The 15,231-nt window shown below is 40.4% G+C and overlaps 1 protein-coding gene across 9 annotated transcripts in view; it reads right to left on the reverse strand.

The window, feature by feature from the left end:
- TUT4 (terminal uridylyl transferase 4) overlaps positions 1 to 15,231 on the reverse strand; it is an 86,644-nt gene that overhangs the window by 4,297 nt on the left and 67,116 nt on the right. For 6 of the 9 annotated variants that reach the window (XM_089780417.1, XM_089780418.1, XM_075935975.2 and 3 more), the window contains 9 exons: positions 14,545 to 14,622; positions 14,277 to 14,454; positions 13,516 to 13,563; positions 13,339 to 13,421; positions 9,699 to 9,814; positions 8,476 to 8,636; positions 5,219 to 5,322; positions 2,869 to 3,394; positions 208 to 381 (listed from right to left, as the gene is read on the reverse strand). In XM_089780417.1, coding sequence (XP_089636543.1) covers positions 208 to 381; positions 2,869 to 3,394; positions 5,219 to 5,322; positions 8,476 to 8,636; positions 9,699 to 9,814; positions 13,339 to 13,421; positions 13,516 to 13,563; positions 14,277 to 14,454; positions 14,545 to 14,622 — 1,468 coding nt within the window. Of the gene's footprint in view, positions 1 to 207; positions 382 to 2,868; positions 3,395 to 5,218; positions 5,323 to 8,475; positions 8,637 to 9,698; positions 9,815 to 13,338; positions 13,422 to 13,515; positions 13,564 to 14,276; positions 14,455 to 14,544; positions 14,623 to 15,231 lie in introns of those variants that run through there. The other 3 variants (XM_075935979.2, XM_075935980.2, XM_075935981.2) reach the window with 3 other exon arrangements.

The raw sequence follows: 15,231 nt of genomic DNA on the forward strand, positions 1-15,231 counted from the left end.
TTTTTGTGCTCATGCATTAAACATAGGGACCTTGGATTTTAAAGTCTCATTTAAAAAGACGATGAAGTGTTGAGCTGACTTTGTTGGGATGCAAATTGTGCTTCCAGGCAAACAAAATACTTAACAAAATATTTAAACATGCTTCATCAGCCTCTAAGCCACTGAAACAGTAAGAGAAAGACAGCTTTTATTTATTTGTTCTAGTACCTTGAGGGTAGAAAGGTTTGTTCGGTGGATAGCTGGCATTTCCCTGCTGCATGTAGTTCTGAGGCATACTGTAAGGCCACACTCCCCGTATGAGAGGAAAATGGGTAGGGGTCCCATGGTCCCACGGGACAGATGGAGGATTCCTTTTACCAAACTGTCCTTGGAAACCCTGATCTATTTTTCAAATGAAAGAGAAAAGCATGTTGCAAAGTTCAGATGAAATAATCGATCATAAAATACAATTTACATGTCAACAATTAACTGTGTAGGACTGAAAGCAGCCAGATTTGGAAAGTTAAAGTTTTAATAAATCAATTGTATTTCACATAAAACTATTGTTTGTTGCCTTAATGACTCAATTTTAATGTAATACGTTAGCTTGGTGTCAGAAGCTGAATTAGCACTTAATATTATAATATAAAATCTTGCCTCTCAGTACAAAAATAAATGTGTGGTAAGTAGCTCTAACAGGTTCTCAAAAACAATACTAATATCTGATCCTGAAAAGATCTTCAACCATCACTGATGTCAAGTGTGGCCTGAGGGCAATCTTCCTATTACAAAAGTGTATCCTTAAGTGGTGAAGTAATGGAATTTTACTAATATTTATACATTTAATAAACCTTCTATAAATACAAATACAATTCTAATTTCTCTTAATGCGTATTTCTAGAAAGAAATGTTAAAATACCTCTTCAAGTACTATACAGTATGTATGCTATTCCATTCAAGGATAACTGGAATATTAAGGATGAGAAATTAAGAACTCAGAAGTCAGGGCATTCCAAAAGTTAAAGTTGAATTCTCAATCTTAACTCTATCCTCTTGTATATTTAACTTACAATTGCAGAAGATGGTATAATATTCTATCATTTTCATATACAGAACTTTAAAATATTTTTACAAAAATTAAAAGCCTCAAGCCTTCTGCAATATCAGAAATCAACTCTCATGTACTTCTCACTGCTCCAAGCAAAAAAGCTTTAACATATTGGGTTATTTGGTAACAAATCTTAGCAAATTATATACCAAAAAACTGTACTAAAAGCAAGTACTCAAATTGTTAGGAAATGCCAAATTTAAGGTTCCCTGTGCAATCTTAATACAGTCCCCTATAAGATCACATAACTTTTTTCCATGGGACTCCTGACTCAGTAAATAGGATGAATGGTGTTTTAGGGATGAATCAGAGCTGTGTAATAAAGGAGGCTGCTGTCTGTAAGACCCCTGATTCATTTGTTGCAGAAGCTGGAATGTGTGTAATGAATGGAGCAGGAGACTGCAAAGAGGACAGTATCATAGTTAAAAACATTTAAATGCTGCTCTGGAGAACTGGAGTCTTTTCCTGACGCTGCTACAGAGAAACTCTGATGGCACTGAAGTTACTTAACTTTGCAAAGGTGATCACTAATTATGTACTCCTCATTTATCTGAAATGAAATCCAGGGTCTGATCTGCAGAAGTGCTGAGCACTTAATATTTTCAACTAAACTCATCAGTAGCTGTGCTTTGAATATATAAGAAGCTTTACAATGCTAAGTATGCTGGAAACTCAGGCCCTAGGAAGTCTCTCAAAGTGGGCACCTAAAATTAGTGGAAATTTTTCTCTTCAATCTCTCCTTGTCCCTCACAGAAGTGTTGTGAAGATTAATTCATTAATGTTCATGAAGGATTCAGATGTTATAGTGATAAGCACCACAGCAACAGTCCATGAGCAAATTAGTAATTCTACCTTCAGAGCAGAATAGTTTGAATAGTGTGCAGTAATTAACAAAATGAACACCTACACAGCAAGCTGTTATTTCAAAATAATGTCGAGCTGGAGGACTTCTTACTCCGACTCCTGTAACCTTCATTTTACTAGGAGTAAGGGAAGTCGAAGGAAGAGTGTTCTTCCTTCAACTTCCTGCTGTGTAGACAGTGCCAAAAGCCGAATTAAGCTATTTCAACTTCAGCTACGCAACTGACATAGCTGAAGTTGCGTATCTTAATTCAACTTTTGTTCTACTGTGTAGACATGCCCTAAGTGAGGACCATGTATCTTGTGTACTGAATGAAGCATTGCTTCTGTGTAAAAACAGTACATGATAATGTATTCTAAGCCAGCATCTGCCCAAGGGGATTGAATCACAGTTAACAGGCAACCTTCACTCTGGAATTTCCTAACTTTTGAGTATATGACTTTGCAACCTTATTCATGTTCTTTTAACATAACTTTTTGTATCTAAAGCATTATACTAATAATAAAGGTATAAACATAGAAAACATTCATAGAATTATAGTTAAGACTCATATTTAATTATTGGACTTCTGAATTGAGTGCTGGATTTCTCAGCCTTACTGTTGCATTTCCATTGCCTTTTGTATATTGATGCAAAAACTCAGTTCCTTCTGCCAGCACTAATAATACTGAATTTCATAATGGAGAGTGCCACCGTATTTCCTGTGGAAGCTAATGGCAGGACTAATGGCCACCACCGCCTAAAGGTGCAATTTTTCTTTAAAAAGTGTAAAACAGTACAGCCAATGTAAGTGACTCTGTTCTTTAAACTTCACACTTTTTTTTTAACGCAAAACAGATGCATAGATTTAACTGGTTCTGTAACATTTAGCATATGTACACAATGTGTGAGCTGTCTGATACAATAGAGAAGAGTTTACCTGAATTCCCCACTGTGCCATTGTTCACCAGTGAGTTTGTTGTCACAGGATTGTGCCAGTGTCCCTCATGAGAAGTGCTGGGGATTCCCATGGGCCTGGCAGCAGGCTGTGCAAAGATGATACTGGGATCATTCAAGCTTACACTGCTCTGGTTATTTGTGGTGGTGCTGCTGCCAGACCTCATAGAAAATGGAACATTTGTTGAATGAGGAGGGTTACCCGGTGCAGAATGAATAATGGGCCCATGAATAGGCCACGAAGTGTTGGGAAGCTGAATTTGGTGGTGATGGTGCATCTGAAGTAGTCCCAGGTTATGCAAGGTGGAATACTGACCTGGGGGAGATTGGGTAAAGTTAAACAAAGGCAGCTGGACCTGATGGGGTGGCTGTGCACCCTGCTGTGTCTGTGGAACGTGCTTAGACTGGGATATTGGCTGTGGCTGAGCCTGGTTAATAGAGGCTGGTTGAGAGGAATTCTGTGTAAATTGCTGAGGCTGTGGAGAGTAAGATGACTGATGCGAATCAGACTGGAGGGGAAAAAAAAGTACGTATTTCCATTAGTTCACTAGCTATTTAATGTGTTTCTCTTTAATAAGCACCTGACGTATAACACTCCTCACTAGGAATGCAGATGATACCCACCAACACATTATCTGAGCTCAGACACATGTTGACCCAAATTCTCTCCTGGTGTAAATTGAAAAAGCTCCAGTGACTTAGATTTTCACCAGTGCAGAATTTGGCCTGTTAAGGTCCTTTGGCACATCCCACGGTCAAAAATGTTTTGCTGGGCAACTGCCCTAAGCCGCTATTAGGCTCCTCCAACCTCAGGTTGATTTTTGGTCAGAAGTGTCCTTATCTGCCTATTCACTTATAGCACAGAATCTCATTAATTCCCTCAAAACCCTAAGGTTTACCTCCCTTCTCAGCCAGGGGTTCAAGAGTGGGTCTTACCTTTCCACGCATTTTTATAAGTATTTCTACAGTAAACACCCAGGAAGTTTTATCTAAACTGTTTATAAGAAATTAGAGCAGCAGGATGGGTGAAATAATATCTTTTACTGGAGCAACTTCTGCCGGTGGGGGAGAGAAGTTTTCAAACACCATTCAACAGAAGTTGGTCCAATAAAAGCTATTACCTCACCCACCCACCTTGTCTCTGTAGGATCCTGGGACTGACACAGCTACAACACCAGTAAGTGTAACACATGAGAAATTGTCACTTCAAAAACCCAGCCTCATCTATCACTTCTTGGTGCCAGGCTTATGGAGGAGGAGTTATTAGAGCATCAGTAAGAGAGCAGGCTATTTTCTCTCTCCAAGCGCTTCCCATACAGGAGATTCACATAGGAGTAGGGAAGAGCCAGGGAAAGCTGCTTGTTGCTGCCACAGGGAAAGGAGCATGCCAAGAACTGGCCTGGCAGGGAAAGAGATAATTTCCCTGCTCCCTTGGCACAATTCTTAACAGAGTTCCTGAAGCTGGTCAATTGCTGTGGCTGCTTTTCCTCTGCCTAGATCAGCAGGTTCTTCCCTCTAACAGCCAGTAGGACAGTAACCCTTCTCTTAAATATCACCCAATCTAGGTTTCTCTTCCACACTGACAGCCCACAAATTGGCTCTTAAGTGTCATGGTGGACAATGTACAATAGGCAAAGTACCAGCTCAGCAGATGGGTTTGTCCCTGCTGCTACTCCAATTACTCCTGCAACAGTCTAAGCCAGTTACATCAAACCAAGAAGACATGGCAAGGGTAGAGAACTGGCAGAGACAACTGCTAGTACAACAGCTATATACAAGTTTTAATAAAATACAACTGACTTACTCCTACAAGACATTTTAAAATTTAAAAATCCATTATGAATTATGAAGTGCAACATAAGGGATGTTTTGTCTCTTCATAATGGAAATTCCTATCCTTTCTTTTCATTTTAATAGCTTGCTCTGAGCTGTTTGATTTTTCTTTAAGCTGGGAGGGGAGGAGACAGCATTATGAAAATCACCAATTCACAGTCTCTTGCATGTCTGAGCTGAGCTGTGCTTCAGTTCAGATTTAGTTTTACCTACATGCATTTCTAGTGAGCTCATTTCTAAGACAGTTTAGTCTTGCTGACTGCACAGAATGAGGACTGCTCATGCAGTTTTCATTCTGAGACCGCAATTCATCTGTAAGTGACAATGCATGGAAACTGAGACAACCTCACTAACTAGTGCTATTGAGTGAATGCACTGTTGTCATTATAAAGCCCAGAGGTCATTCAGAGCAATTAGTGCAAACATTTCACTAACAAGCATCAGGTTGGCTTGTTTCATTACAATTAAAAGTATATTATTTTAAGCTAATTGGAACTTACACATTCTGATGGTTGTCTGGTACGTAAAGGTCGTTCCAAAGGTTGTTGCTGAACTGATCCAGTCACTAACTGTGCATTTACCAGGCTTCGGACCAACTGGGCACCTACACAAGAAAATACCACAAACAAAAGTTTTAATATACGTTAAGAGACAACATAAGAGATCCAGTATAACTGTACTGGGTCAAGCTACTGCTCCAGCTAGCTCAGTAGCCTGTCTTTTAATTATGATCATTGCTGTGACTTCAGAGGGAATGAACAATACAGGATAATTATCAAGTGTATTCATTCCCTCCCATCCCGTCATAACTTCTGGCAGTCAGAGGCTTAGGGATACACAAAGCATGGGGTTGAACCCTAACTATCTTGACTAATAGTGACTGATGGACCTGTCCTCCCCCGACTTATCTAACTGAACTCAGACTTTTGGCCCTTTACCAACATTCCCTGGCAATGAGTGCCAAAGGCTACTGTGCATTGCATGAAGTAGTTCTTCCTTACATTTGTTTTAAACCTGCTGCCTATTTATTACACTGAGAGGAGGGGGACAACTTGCTCTATGTTATGCGAAGGGGTAAATAACACCTCTCTATTCATAGAGTCCTGAACATCTGCGGATACCCACTTTGTATCTACCAGTATCCACATCCGGGCTCATTTTTCAAGATACAAAATTAATATCCATATCTGTATCTAGAAGCTAGCAAATGTGTAGATTTCTATACATTTGCTTTAGGTCTGTGGGTATCCTCATCTGCGGATGTAGATGCAGATATCTGTGGCTCATTTTTGTGAATACAGGTGCGGATGCAGATACAAATTTTGTATCCACGCAGGACTCTGTCTATTCACTTTCTTCACACCATTCATGATTTTATACATTTCCTATCGTGCCCCCCTCAGCTGTATCTTTTCTAAATTGAATAGTCCCAGTCTTTTTTAATCACTCCTCATATGGAAGCTGTTCCATACCTCTAATCATTTTTGTTGCCTTTCTCTGGGTCTTTTCCAATTCTAATACACTTGGACCTCATTAATCTGACAATCCTGGGAAACAGTGTATCCTGGATTAAACAATTTCCTGGGCCAGGAAGGACATTGCAGGGTGTGGGTGTGAGAGGGATGAGGTGAGGTAGCTTATTTGGCACCCTGCTCCCAGGGGCACACATGACTCTGCACTCCCCACCACTCCCAGGCACTGCCCCCTGCCGCTACAGGAATGGAGGGAAAATCCTTAGGGGAAGGGTGTAGCTGCCCTGCCATTTCCCCAGCTGTGGGAAGTGGAGGAGTGGCATTACATTTTCAAATATAATGATTTCAATTACAACACAGATTACGAAGTGTACAGTGCTCACTTTATATTATTTTAATATAAATATTGGAACTGTAAAAATTATCAAAGTAGTAATTTTTTCAATTAAAATCAGACAGTGTAATGCAATCTCCTATTAATAAAAATGCAATTTATAAATGTAGATTTTTTTTTCTTACATAACTACTCTCACAAACAAAACAATGTTAAACTAGAGTCCACAAGTCCACTAAGTCCTACTTCAGCCAATTGCTAAGACAAACAAGTTTGTTTACATTTTGGGGATATAATGCTGTCTGCTTATTTACAATGTATCCTGAAGGCAAGATATGTATATGCCAGATATCCTAAACATTCATATGCCCCTTTATGCTTTGGTCACCATTTCAGAGGACACACTTCAGTGCTGATGAGGCTTGTTAAAAAAATAATGCATTAGTTAAATTTGTAATTGAACTCCTTGGGGGAGACTCATATGTCTCCTGCTCTATTTTATCCACGTTCTTCCATATATTTCATGTGATAGCAATCTTGGAGATGACCCGGTATATGCTGTTTGTTTTAAGAAAACTTTCACTGAAGACTTGAAAAAATGCAAAGGTATCCATCCATATGAGATTTCTAAAGATAGCTATAGCACTTAACATGAAGTTTAAAACTCTGAAGTGCCTTCCAAAATTGGAGAGAGAGGAGGTGAGGAGCATGCTGTCAGAAGTATTCCAAGTGCAATGCTCTGATGCAGAAATTACAGAATATGAACCACCACACAAAAAAATCAACCTTCTGCTGGTGACATCTTGACACAGATGAAAAAAATGGACATGATTTGATCTGCTCTGCTTTGGACCATTTACCACACAGAACTCATTATTAGCATGGATGCATGTCCTCTGGAATGGTGCTTGGCTCTGATGTTGTACATATTTTATTTCTGAATGGAATGCAGGGTATTTTTTTTACATAATTTTACATTTCTGAGTGCAACTTACATGCTAAAGAGATTGCACTATTGTATTTGTATTAGGTGACCTGAAAAATACTATGTCTTTTGGTTTTTTACAGTGCAAATATTTGTAATAAAAATATAAAGCGAGATTATATACTTTGTATTCTGTGTTATAATTAAAATCAATATATTTGAAAATGTAGAAAACATCCAAAATATTTAAAGAAATGATTTCTATCATTGTTTAACAGCATGATTAATCATAATTAATGTTTTTAATTGCTTGACAACCATAATGCTCATTTGTGTGAAGAGGCAAATAAAACCTACTGTTAATTAAACCATCTCCTTGATGTCATCACTATAAAAAGAATGAGCCACATGCTGTCTACTTTTCTGTGGCTCTCAGTGAACAAGAATTAGGATGCTTGCCTCTATTGGGGCTGCTTTGAGCTGGCCAAGCAGCATAAAACAGTTCCGGATTCTGCTTACATAGGGGAATACCCAAGAAGGGTTAAACTGGTGCAGCTCACTCTACACCAATCACTTCTGGCCCTTTCAACATGGTGTAGTATGGTAAGCCAGTGACACATGCTAAATCCTTAGCCTGCAAAAGTACACCTGTCAATGACCTTTCCTGGTGGGATAACCTACAGCAGCACTTAGGAATTTTTAAATTATGCAGGGGTTCAAACACTTTCCCAACTTTTTCCAGGATAAAGAGAATACAAAGGTGACGTAGATACACCTTCTTCCCATTCACTGTGTCCTGTAATAAACTTAGTGCATCTGAGTACTCAAGATTCTGTCCACAGACTCTAATGCTTGAGGCAACATCCCTTTCAGAAAAAAGAAGCTGACAATGACAGTGGGTAACAGATGCTGCAAATGCCAGAAGTTGCAATGTTAAGAAGGGTTGTGCAGAAACCCCAAAAGAGTAAAAAAGGCCTCAAAACTTTCTAATGACAGTAACAGAAGCTGTCATGGATGCTTTTTTACCTGGCAGGCTGTTATTTCTCTGTCGAGTTTGTTTGAATTCAGGACAATCTCTTCGAACATGTCCCACATCCCCACAGATGAAACATCTCTTCTCTCTAGTCTCCCTATCTTCTTCCTTCACATCTTTTTCATCGTCTTTCTCGTTCTCCTTTTTCTTCAGCCTACACAGTAAAGTTTATTAACATTGGTGCCAAAACATTAATGTCTGCACAGTTCTACAATTCCTATGCCCAGTGAGGGAATATCATGATCAACATACATAGTGAAACGTAACTATCCCAGAGCCCCCAGGGAAACACTTTCCAGTGCTTGGGCTTTGTAAGGAATAGCTCGTAGGAGTCCATGAACTTTGGCCAGGTCAGCTTAAGATACACAACTCTAGCTACGTACATAACGTAGTTGGAGTTGACATAACTTAAGCTGAGTATGGAGCAATCTCCACAGCAGGAGGTCGACGGGAGCAAATGCTCCCATCAGCTTCCCTTATTCCTTGAGAACTGACGAGTTCCGGTGCTGACCGGGATGCCCCAGCATTCAATTTAGTGGGTCCTTACTAGGGCTGCTAAATCAAATACCAGAAGATCAATCTCCAATGCAGTCACTGTAACCATTTATATACTTGTAGACTTTAATGTCATGTGGCAAAATGTATCCCTCTTCCGAAACTTACATTCTATATAAACAAGGTAATGACAATGGCTACAGAATTGTTTGCAACAAAGAGCAGATGATAATACTGGTGTTTAATACAAATCTTGTTAGTTTAACCATGCATGTGTGCATGCATGCTTTCAGGACAGCAGTGGAAATTGGGTGTGGTTAGTCATACAGCTTGGGCAAAGCAAAAAAAGTGTGGGAAGGTGAGATCAATGACTCTTCAGAAGGACAAATGGGAAGTTTGAAAAGAAAAACATTGTATTCTCTTTCCTTCCCAGCTCCTCTGCCTATATATCCCTATTCTGTCTTCTTGTTCTCTCCTCACTTCCAGTATCCATAATAATACTATACTTTTCTCACTGTTTCATGCTGCTGGGCCCCTTTAAACACTCAAATGTTCCAAGGATACTTCCTTAACCCATTCTTGCCAAATAGTAAGAAACTATACTCTGTAATACAATGTTATTCTGATCTGCCTTAAAATGTAATACATGAAAGTCCTCCTCAATATGATTTGAATTAAATACATTTTAATTTAAAATGATTGCTTCATGCATTTTACCCACCTTCTCCTTTTTGGACAGTCTTTCATGTAATGACCAATTTTTCCGCAAACACGGCAGCATCTATCATTGGGTGCCAGCTCACCATCTGTCAATACTTTGGAATCAAAGAAGTATTCCTGCAGACAAATATGAGACTTTTATACTAAAGAAGCTATTCATTTATTAATTTACAACAGCAGGAGGAGACAGAGAAATCAGACTCTCCCAAACACCAAAAGTGGGGTAGCACGCTTTCATTTTCTATTCTCTCACATTCATTCTATGACAAACTCCAAAACAGCCTTTAACTTACTGAGGTAATACCAAAATGTGTTTTATAAAGAGTGCATCTTGGTCTACGGGAATGAATGTAGTAACTTTTCTAATCACAGCGCTGAAACATACTCCCATTGTGGACTTGGGCAAATCACTTAACTTCATCTGTGCAAATGGGGTGTGATTTGGGAGTGTAGAGATTATGCTTTGAATAAATAAAACAGTATAACACTATAATTGGTAGTATTTCCCTGATGCTAGGTGCACAGTAAGAGCATATGCTGACTTAGACAACTCTTCTCTAAGGTTATGTCTACACTTGCACCCTCTTTCGAGAGAGGGATGCAAATGCAGACATTCAAAATTGCAAATGAAGCCAGGATTTAAATATCCTGTGCTTCACTTGCATATTCACATTATGGCGCTATTTCGAAATAGCACTATTTCAAAATAACAGATTCTGTTAAGACACGGTTATTTAGAGAGAAAACCCTTCTCCATTGTATGAGGAATAAATCCTTATTCCTCATACAATGAGGTTTACCAGTTATTTCGAGAGAAGGGTTTTCTCTCGAAATAACTGCGTCTTAACAGCGTCTGTTATTTCAAAATAACGCCATAACGCAAATATGCAAGTGAAGCGCGGGACATTTAAATCCCGGCTTCATTTGCAATTTTGAATGTCTGCATTTGAATCCCTCTCTTGAAAGAGGGTGCAAGAGTAGACATACCCACTAATGTTGAATGAAACCTCAGAACAGAACACTGCAAACTGAATATCATCTAACACATTTCCATTTAGGTACTAGAGCATCTTACTCAATGCCCTTGCTTACAACAAATACAGATGCTGTTAGAAAGAACGCTAATTAATCATAAGCTATGATAACGTTATTACACAGACACACATACTTTAAGTTCATTTTGTCCTTCAAACACAAGAAATTAACTCCAACATGGTAATTTATTATTTCCTATTTGTATATACAGGCAGTCCCCGGGTTACGTACAAGATAGGGACTGTAGGTTTGTTCTTAAGTTGAATTTGTATGTAAGTCGGAACTGGTGTCCAGATTCAGCCGCTGCTGAAACTGACCAGCGGCTGACTACAGGAAGCCCGAGGCAGAGTTGCTCTGCCCTGGGCTTCCTGGAATCAGCCGCTGATCAGTTTCAACAGCAGCTGAATTTGGACAGCTGGGACAGAGCAGCTGGGGCGCTGCCGGGTAGGTCCCCGCAGTGCCGCACCTCAGCGCTGCCGGGACCACCCGGCAGCACCCCAGCTGCTCTACCCCAGATGTCCCCAAGTCAGCCGCTGCTGAAACTGATCAGCGGCTGATTCCAGGAAGCCCGGGGCAGAGCAGCGTATCCGGACCAACCCAGCAGTGCCCCAGCTGCGCTACCCCAGGCGTCGTCGGCGAGAAAAGCCTGGTCTGCTGGGGGGAGGGGGCGCACTAGCTGCGCCCCCCCGGCAGACCAGGGAGACACGTGTGGCGGGACCACCGAGACGCGCCGCGGTCCCGCCCGCATCCTCCACGGCTTTGCTCCCCGTCTCCCTGGTCTGGGGGGAGGGGATCCCCCCAGCAGACCAGGGAGACGCGGATCGGAGACGCGGATCAAAGCCTCGGAAGACGCCAGCAGCGGGACAGCCGCGGCGCGTCTGGGCTGTCCCGCTGCCCGCGTGCTCCGCGGCTTTGCTCCGCGTCTCCCTGGTCTGCTAGGGGGGTCTTCCCCCCCAGCAGACCAGGGAGACGCGGAGCAGCCTTTCTCGCCCCGCAGGACGCGGGCAGCGGGACCGCAGCACATCTGGGCGTCCCACCGCTCGCATCCTCCGGGGTGAGAAAAGCCCTGTTCGTAACTGCGGATCTGACTAAGTCGGATCCGCGTAACTCGGGGACTGCCTGTATGCAAAACCTAAAATCCCCAGTTAGATCAGCACCATTGATTTAGAACACTATCCAAACACAGAGAAACACCGCCCTACCCTCCCACAAAGAGCACTGATGCAAGTTAAGACAAAATACAAGACAGTATAACCAACAAATGGAAGGAGTGGAAGGACCACAATAACAGTGTTTACATATACTATTTACATGCACAATTTGCAGATTTTGAAGGTGGGTAGCTTTTGTGAGTGTGTGTGAAGTTATAAGCAAATTGTAAATTTGAGATTTTCAAAAGCACCTAATTGACTTAGGAGCACAAATTCTATTTTCAATCAATGGAACTTGCACTCCTAACTCACTTAATGCTTTTGAAAATTCCTCCTTTCCTAAACAATTCTAGCTGGCCACCTGCTTAGCTATTATTTCAAGGTTTTTCAAAGATGCCATTTGTTTTGTAAGACACAGGTGCTTCCTTCCTCAGGGTCTAAACATCAGCCAGCAAGAACATAGTCTTTGAAAAACCTATCACTCAATGGAAATACATTTTTGATAGTGTTTTACAGTGGATAGTACATTAGTACATGATCTGCTGGTTAAGCTGAAAAAGGTTATTTTCTTAACGAGCCTCAAGTCGTTACCATCTAATGTACAAATTTATAAAACTGGATATGAGTAAAGCCTGCTAAGGTTGTTCCTTCCATTTAGAAAATAACTCAGTCACCAAAGTACTTAAAGCCTTTAGTGTGTTTTAAAGCTGAGTAAGCAACAAGTCTTCTGACTGCTTTACCAAGAAAACTAGTATCGTGCATTATTCTAAGGCTTTACACTGAACTTTTTTGCACCAACAGAAAATCTTGGATTCTTTTTCATTTTGATGATATATTTTCCACATTAGGGCTGCTTAACACATAGCTGGAGAGCCAACTGCTGCTCCTATATATAAGTACAAGACAAGAACAACACTGATGAGCTTCACTTTTTTATTGCTAAGGACCTAAAGCAGTAAGCAAGTTTTATGAAATAAAATATGACAATTGTTGCGTTTTTTACTCTTTACAAAAATTATATAAATCTCTCTAAATCTCTCTATACATGTGCTTCTGGGAAGTTATCAATGAGGTCCTTACTACTACAAAGCTTTACGGTACAACTCCCTTTTCTGAGAATGAGAAGGTTACTCACTTCGTGAAGTAATGGAGGTTCTATGAGATCATTGTCCCTGTGGGTGCTCGAGCGGCGCCTCAAGACGTAAGGTGGAGCACCCACAGGGACACTCCTAAGAAAGGAAACTGAAAATACCTCCCAGTCTGTTTCTTTATTCCTAGAACTCAGACTTATATCCAGTTGTATCTTTTAAAATCAGTTTATGCATGACGGCTTGTCATGCACATTTGAAAAAAGCCAAGAAATTGAGACAATGTGTTTGCTCTATATGCACCATTCTGATGGATAAAGGAAAGGAAAATATACTTAAGCCTAAGACAAAATCAAAGAGAACTTACAGCTTCTCTTCCTGGGATTGGATAGAATGGGGTACCAAACAGTTTTCTCCCATTGATAAATGCCTTCATTATGAAATTGGTCACTATTGAAGAGAAGATAAAATCATTTGAAGACAAAATAAAGGCACTTTGCTTAAGAAATTACTAAGAGCTCCACAGTAGGAATAAATATCTTACTTTTTCTGGAGACTCCAGCACCAAGATTATGATTCAAGTCAAAAGGATCTGGGCAAAGGAAAAAAAGAAAAATATTCAAGAGTTGGCAAAACAAGTTGCAGCATAAAATATTCTCTCATTTAATATGTCTATTTAAATGTGTACGGTCACATAACACATACACTGATAGGTGGGAATAGAGCTTTTTTTTTGAGTTAGTCACTGCAATGGGTTTTAAGTAGATGTGAATTACGTATAGAAGAAATATTGAAAATTAGGGGTCTACTGTCATTTATGTATGCAGTAGGATTTGCAAATCAAAGTCTCATTATCATTAATAGGAGGTCCCTGTGTAACAATCCTGTGCATCAAGAGGAGATCAGATCCCCACCCGTGCATTCATTGTTTTGTAGCAGGGGTGGGGAACCTTTTTTGGGTAAGGGACCAATGACCCAAAGAAAAATCAGCCAGGGACCGCACGCAAGTGAGAAGCAAAACAAACCTCCAAAACCCCTCACTGATGTGGCCCCTGATTGAGGAGAAAAGACACTCTCTACATTCTTCTCACATATCAGAGTCTAGGGGGCCCAGTCTTGTAGATTTTCTGTGCTCCAGCCCTCTGGTGAGGCAGCGGGGGTGGGGAGAGGAGCACCAGCATAGGCTCCCCAATTCTGGGGGAGCCCTGTGCATTGGGGGCTGGATCCGGGCAAGTTGGGGGCCAGGCCTTAGGTTCCCCACCCCGTTTTGTAACATAACAGGATAGAAATCCACCAAATAAGTACCTTCAATGGCAATGCATTTGGATGTCCACTGTTTCTCAAAGGTGGTTAGCAGTTTCTTCTGCCGAATGCTGATCACATATTCTTTGAAGTCAAATTCTTCAGTGTAGAATCGCAGTAACCCTAACCAGAGTTCTCCAAGTGACTCAGAGTTCTTTCCAAGTGAAGGCAAACGCTTCTTCTGCAATTTAAGACACAGTTTATATAGGTAAAGCTCTCCCATGTATTCAAGCCCTAAATTTTCATAAGTATTTTGGAATTGTTACTTTACCAGCTCTTCCATGTCATCAAAGAAAAAGGCATTCCACCCATCAACCATTCTCTGTGGAATTTGTTTTCCATCAAATATCTAACAAACACAAGAACGATTATAGTTTAGTCTTCATTGCCACCCAGGGTTTAAGCATTCATAAAACTGTTACAGTTTTGTTTGAAGACATATTGCAAGAACATGTTTTTATTTCAGTATTAGTTTGAAAGGTGTTTGGCATTACATGGAAAACATTCAAATGCATTTTATCTACAAGTAATTCTGCTTATCTACCAAATATTTCTGGTATTTTAATTTCTTTGTTCCTGAGAACGAAGAAAATGTGCATAAAATCATTCCATCTGGTTGCAGCCAAACTGCTCTTTCCTATTAAATCTCTAACTTAAGAGAGACCATAGCTGACCTCATCCATAATTACTTAAATTTGGTTAGGCCAAGGGGAGACTCAACTGTTATTTAAATATGGCCCCAGAAGTAGCAATTAATAGACCTTAAAGTAACATCAATGAAGTAATGGCCTCAAACAGAGTGACATTGGACTTGTCTACACTGGCAAGTTTTGTCACCAAACCCCCCTTTTTGGTGACAAAACCTGGAGAGCATTCACCTTGCAAAGCAACAAAACTCCTGACAAATGCACAGTTTTGGCGACAAAAAACTTCCACAAGGTACTTTTATCCACCCTTT

Source organism: Pelodiscus sinensis, chromosome 9, assembly GCF_052426305.1.
Source record: "Pelodiscus sinensis isolate ZL-2025 chromosome 9, ASM5242630v1, whole genome shotgun sequence".
Lineage (NCBI taxonomy): Eukaryota > Metazoa > Chordata > Testudines > Trionychidae > Pelodiscus > Pelodiscus sinensis.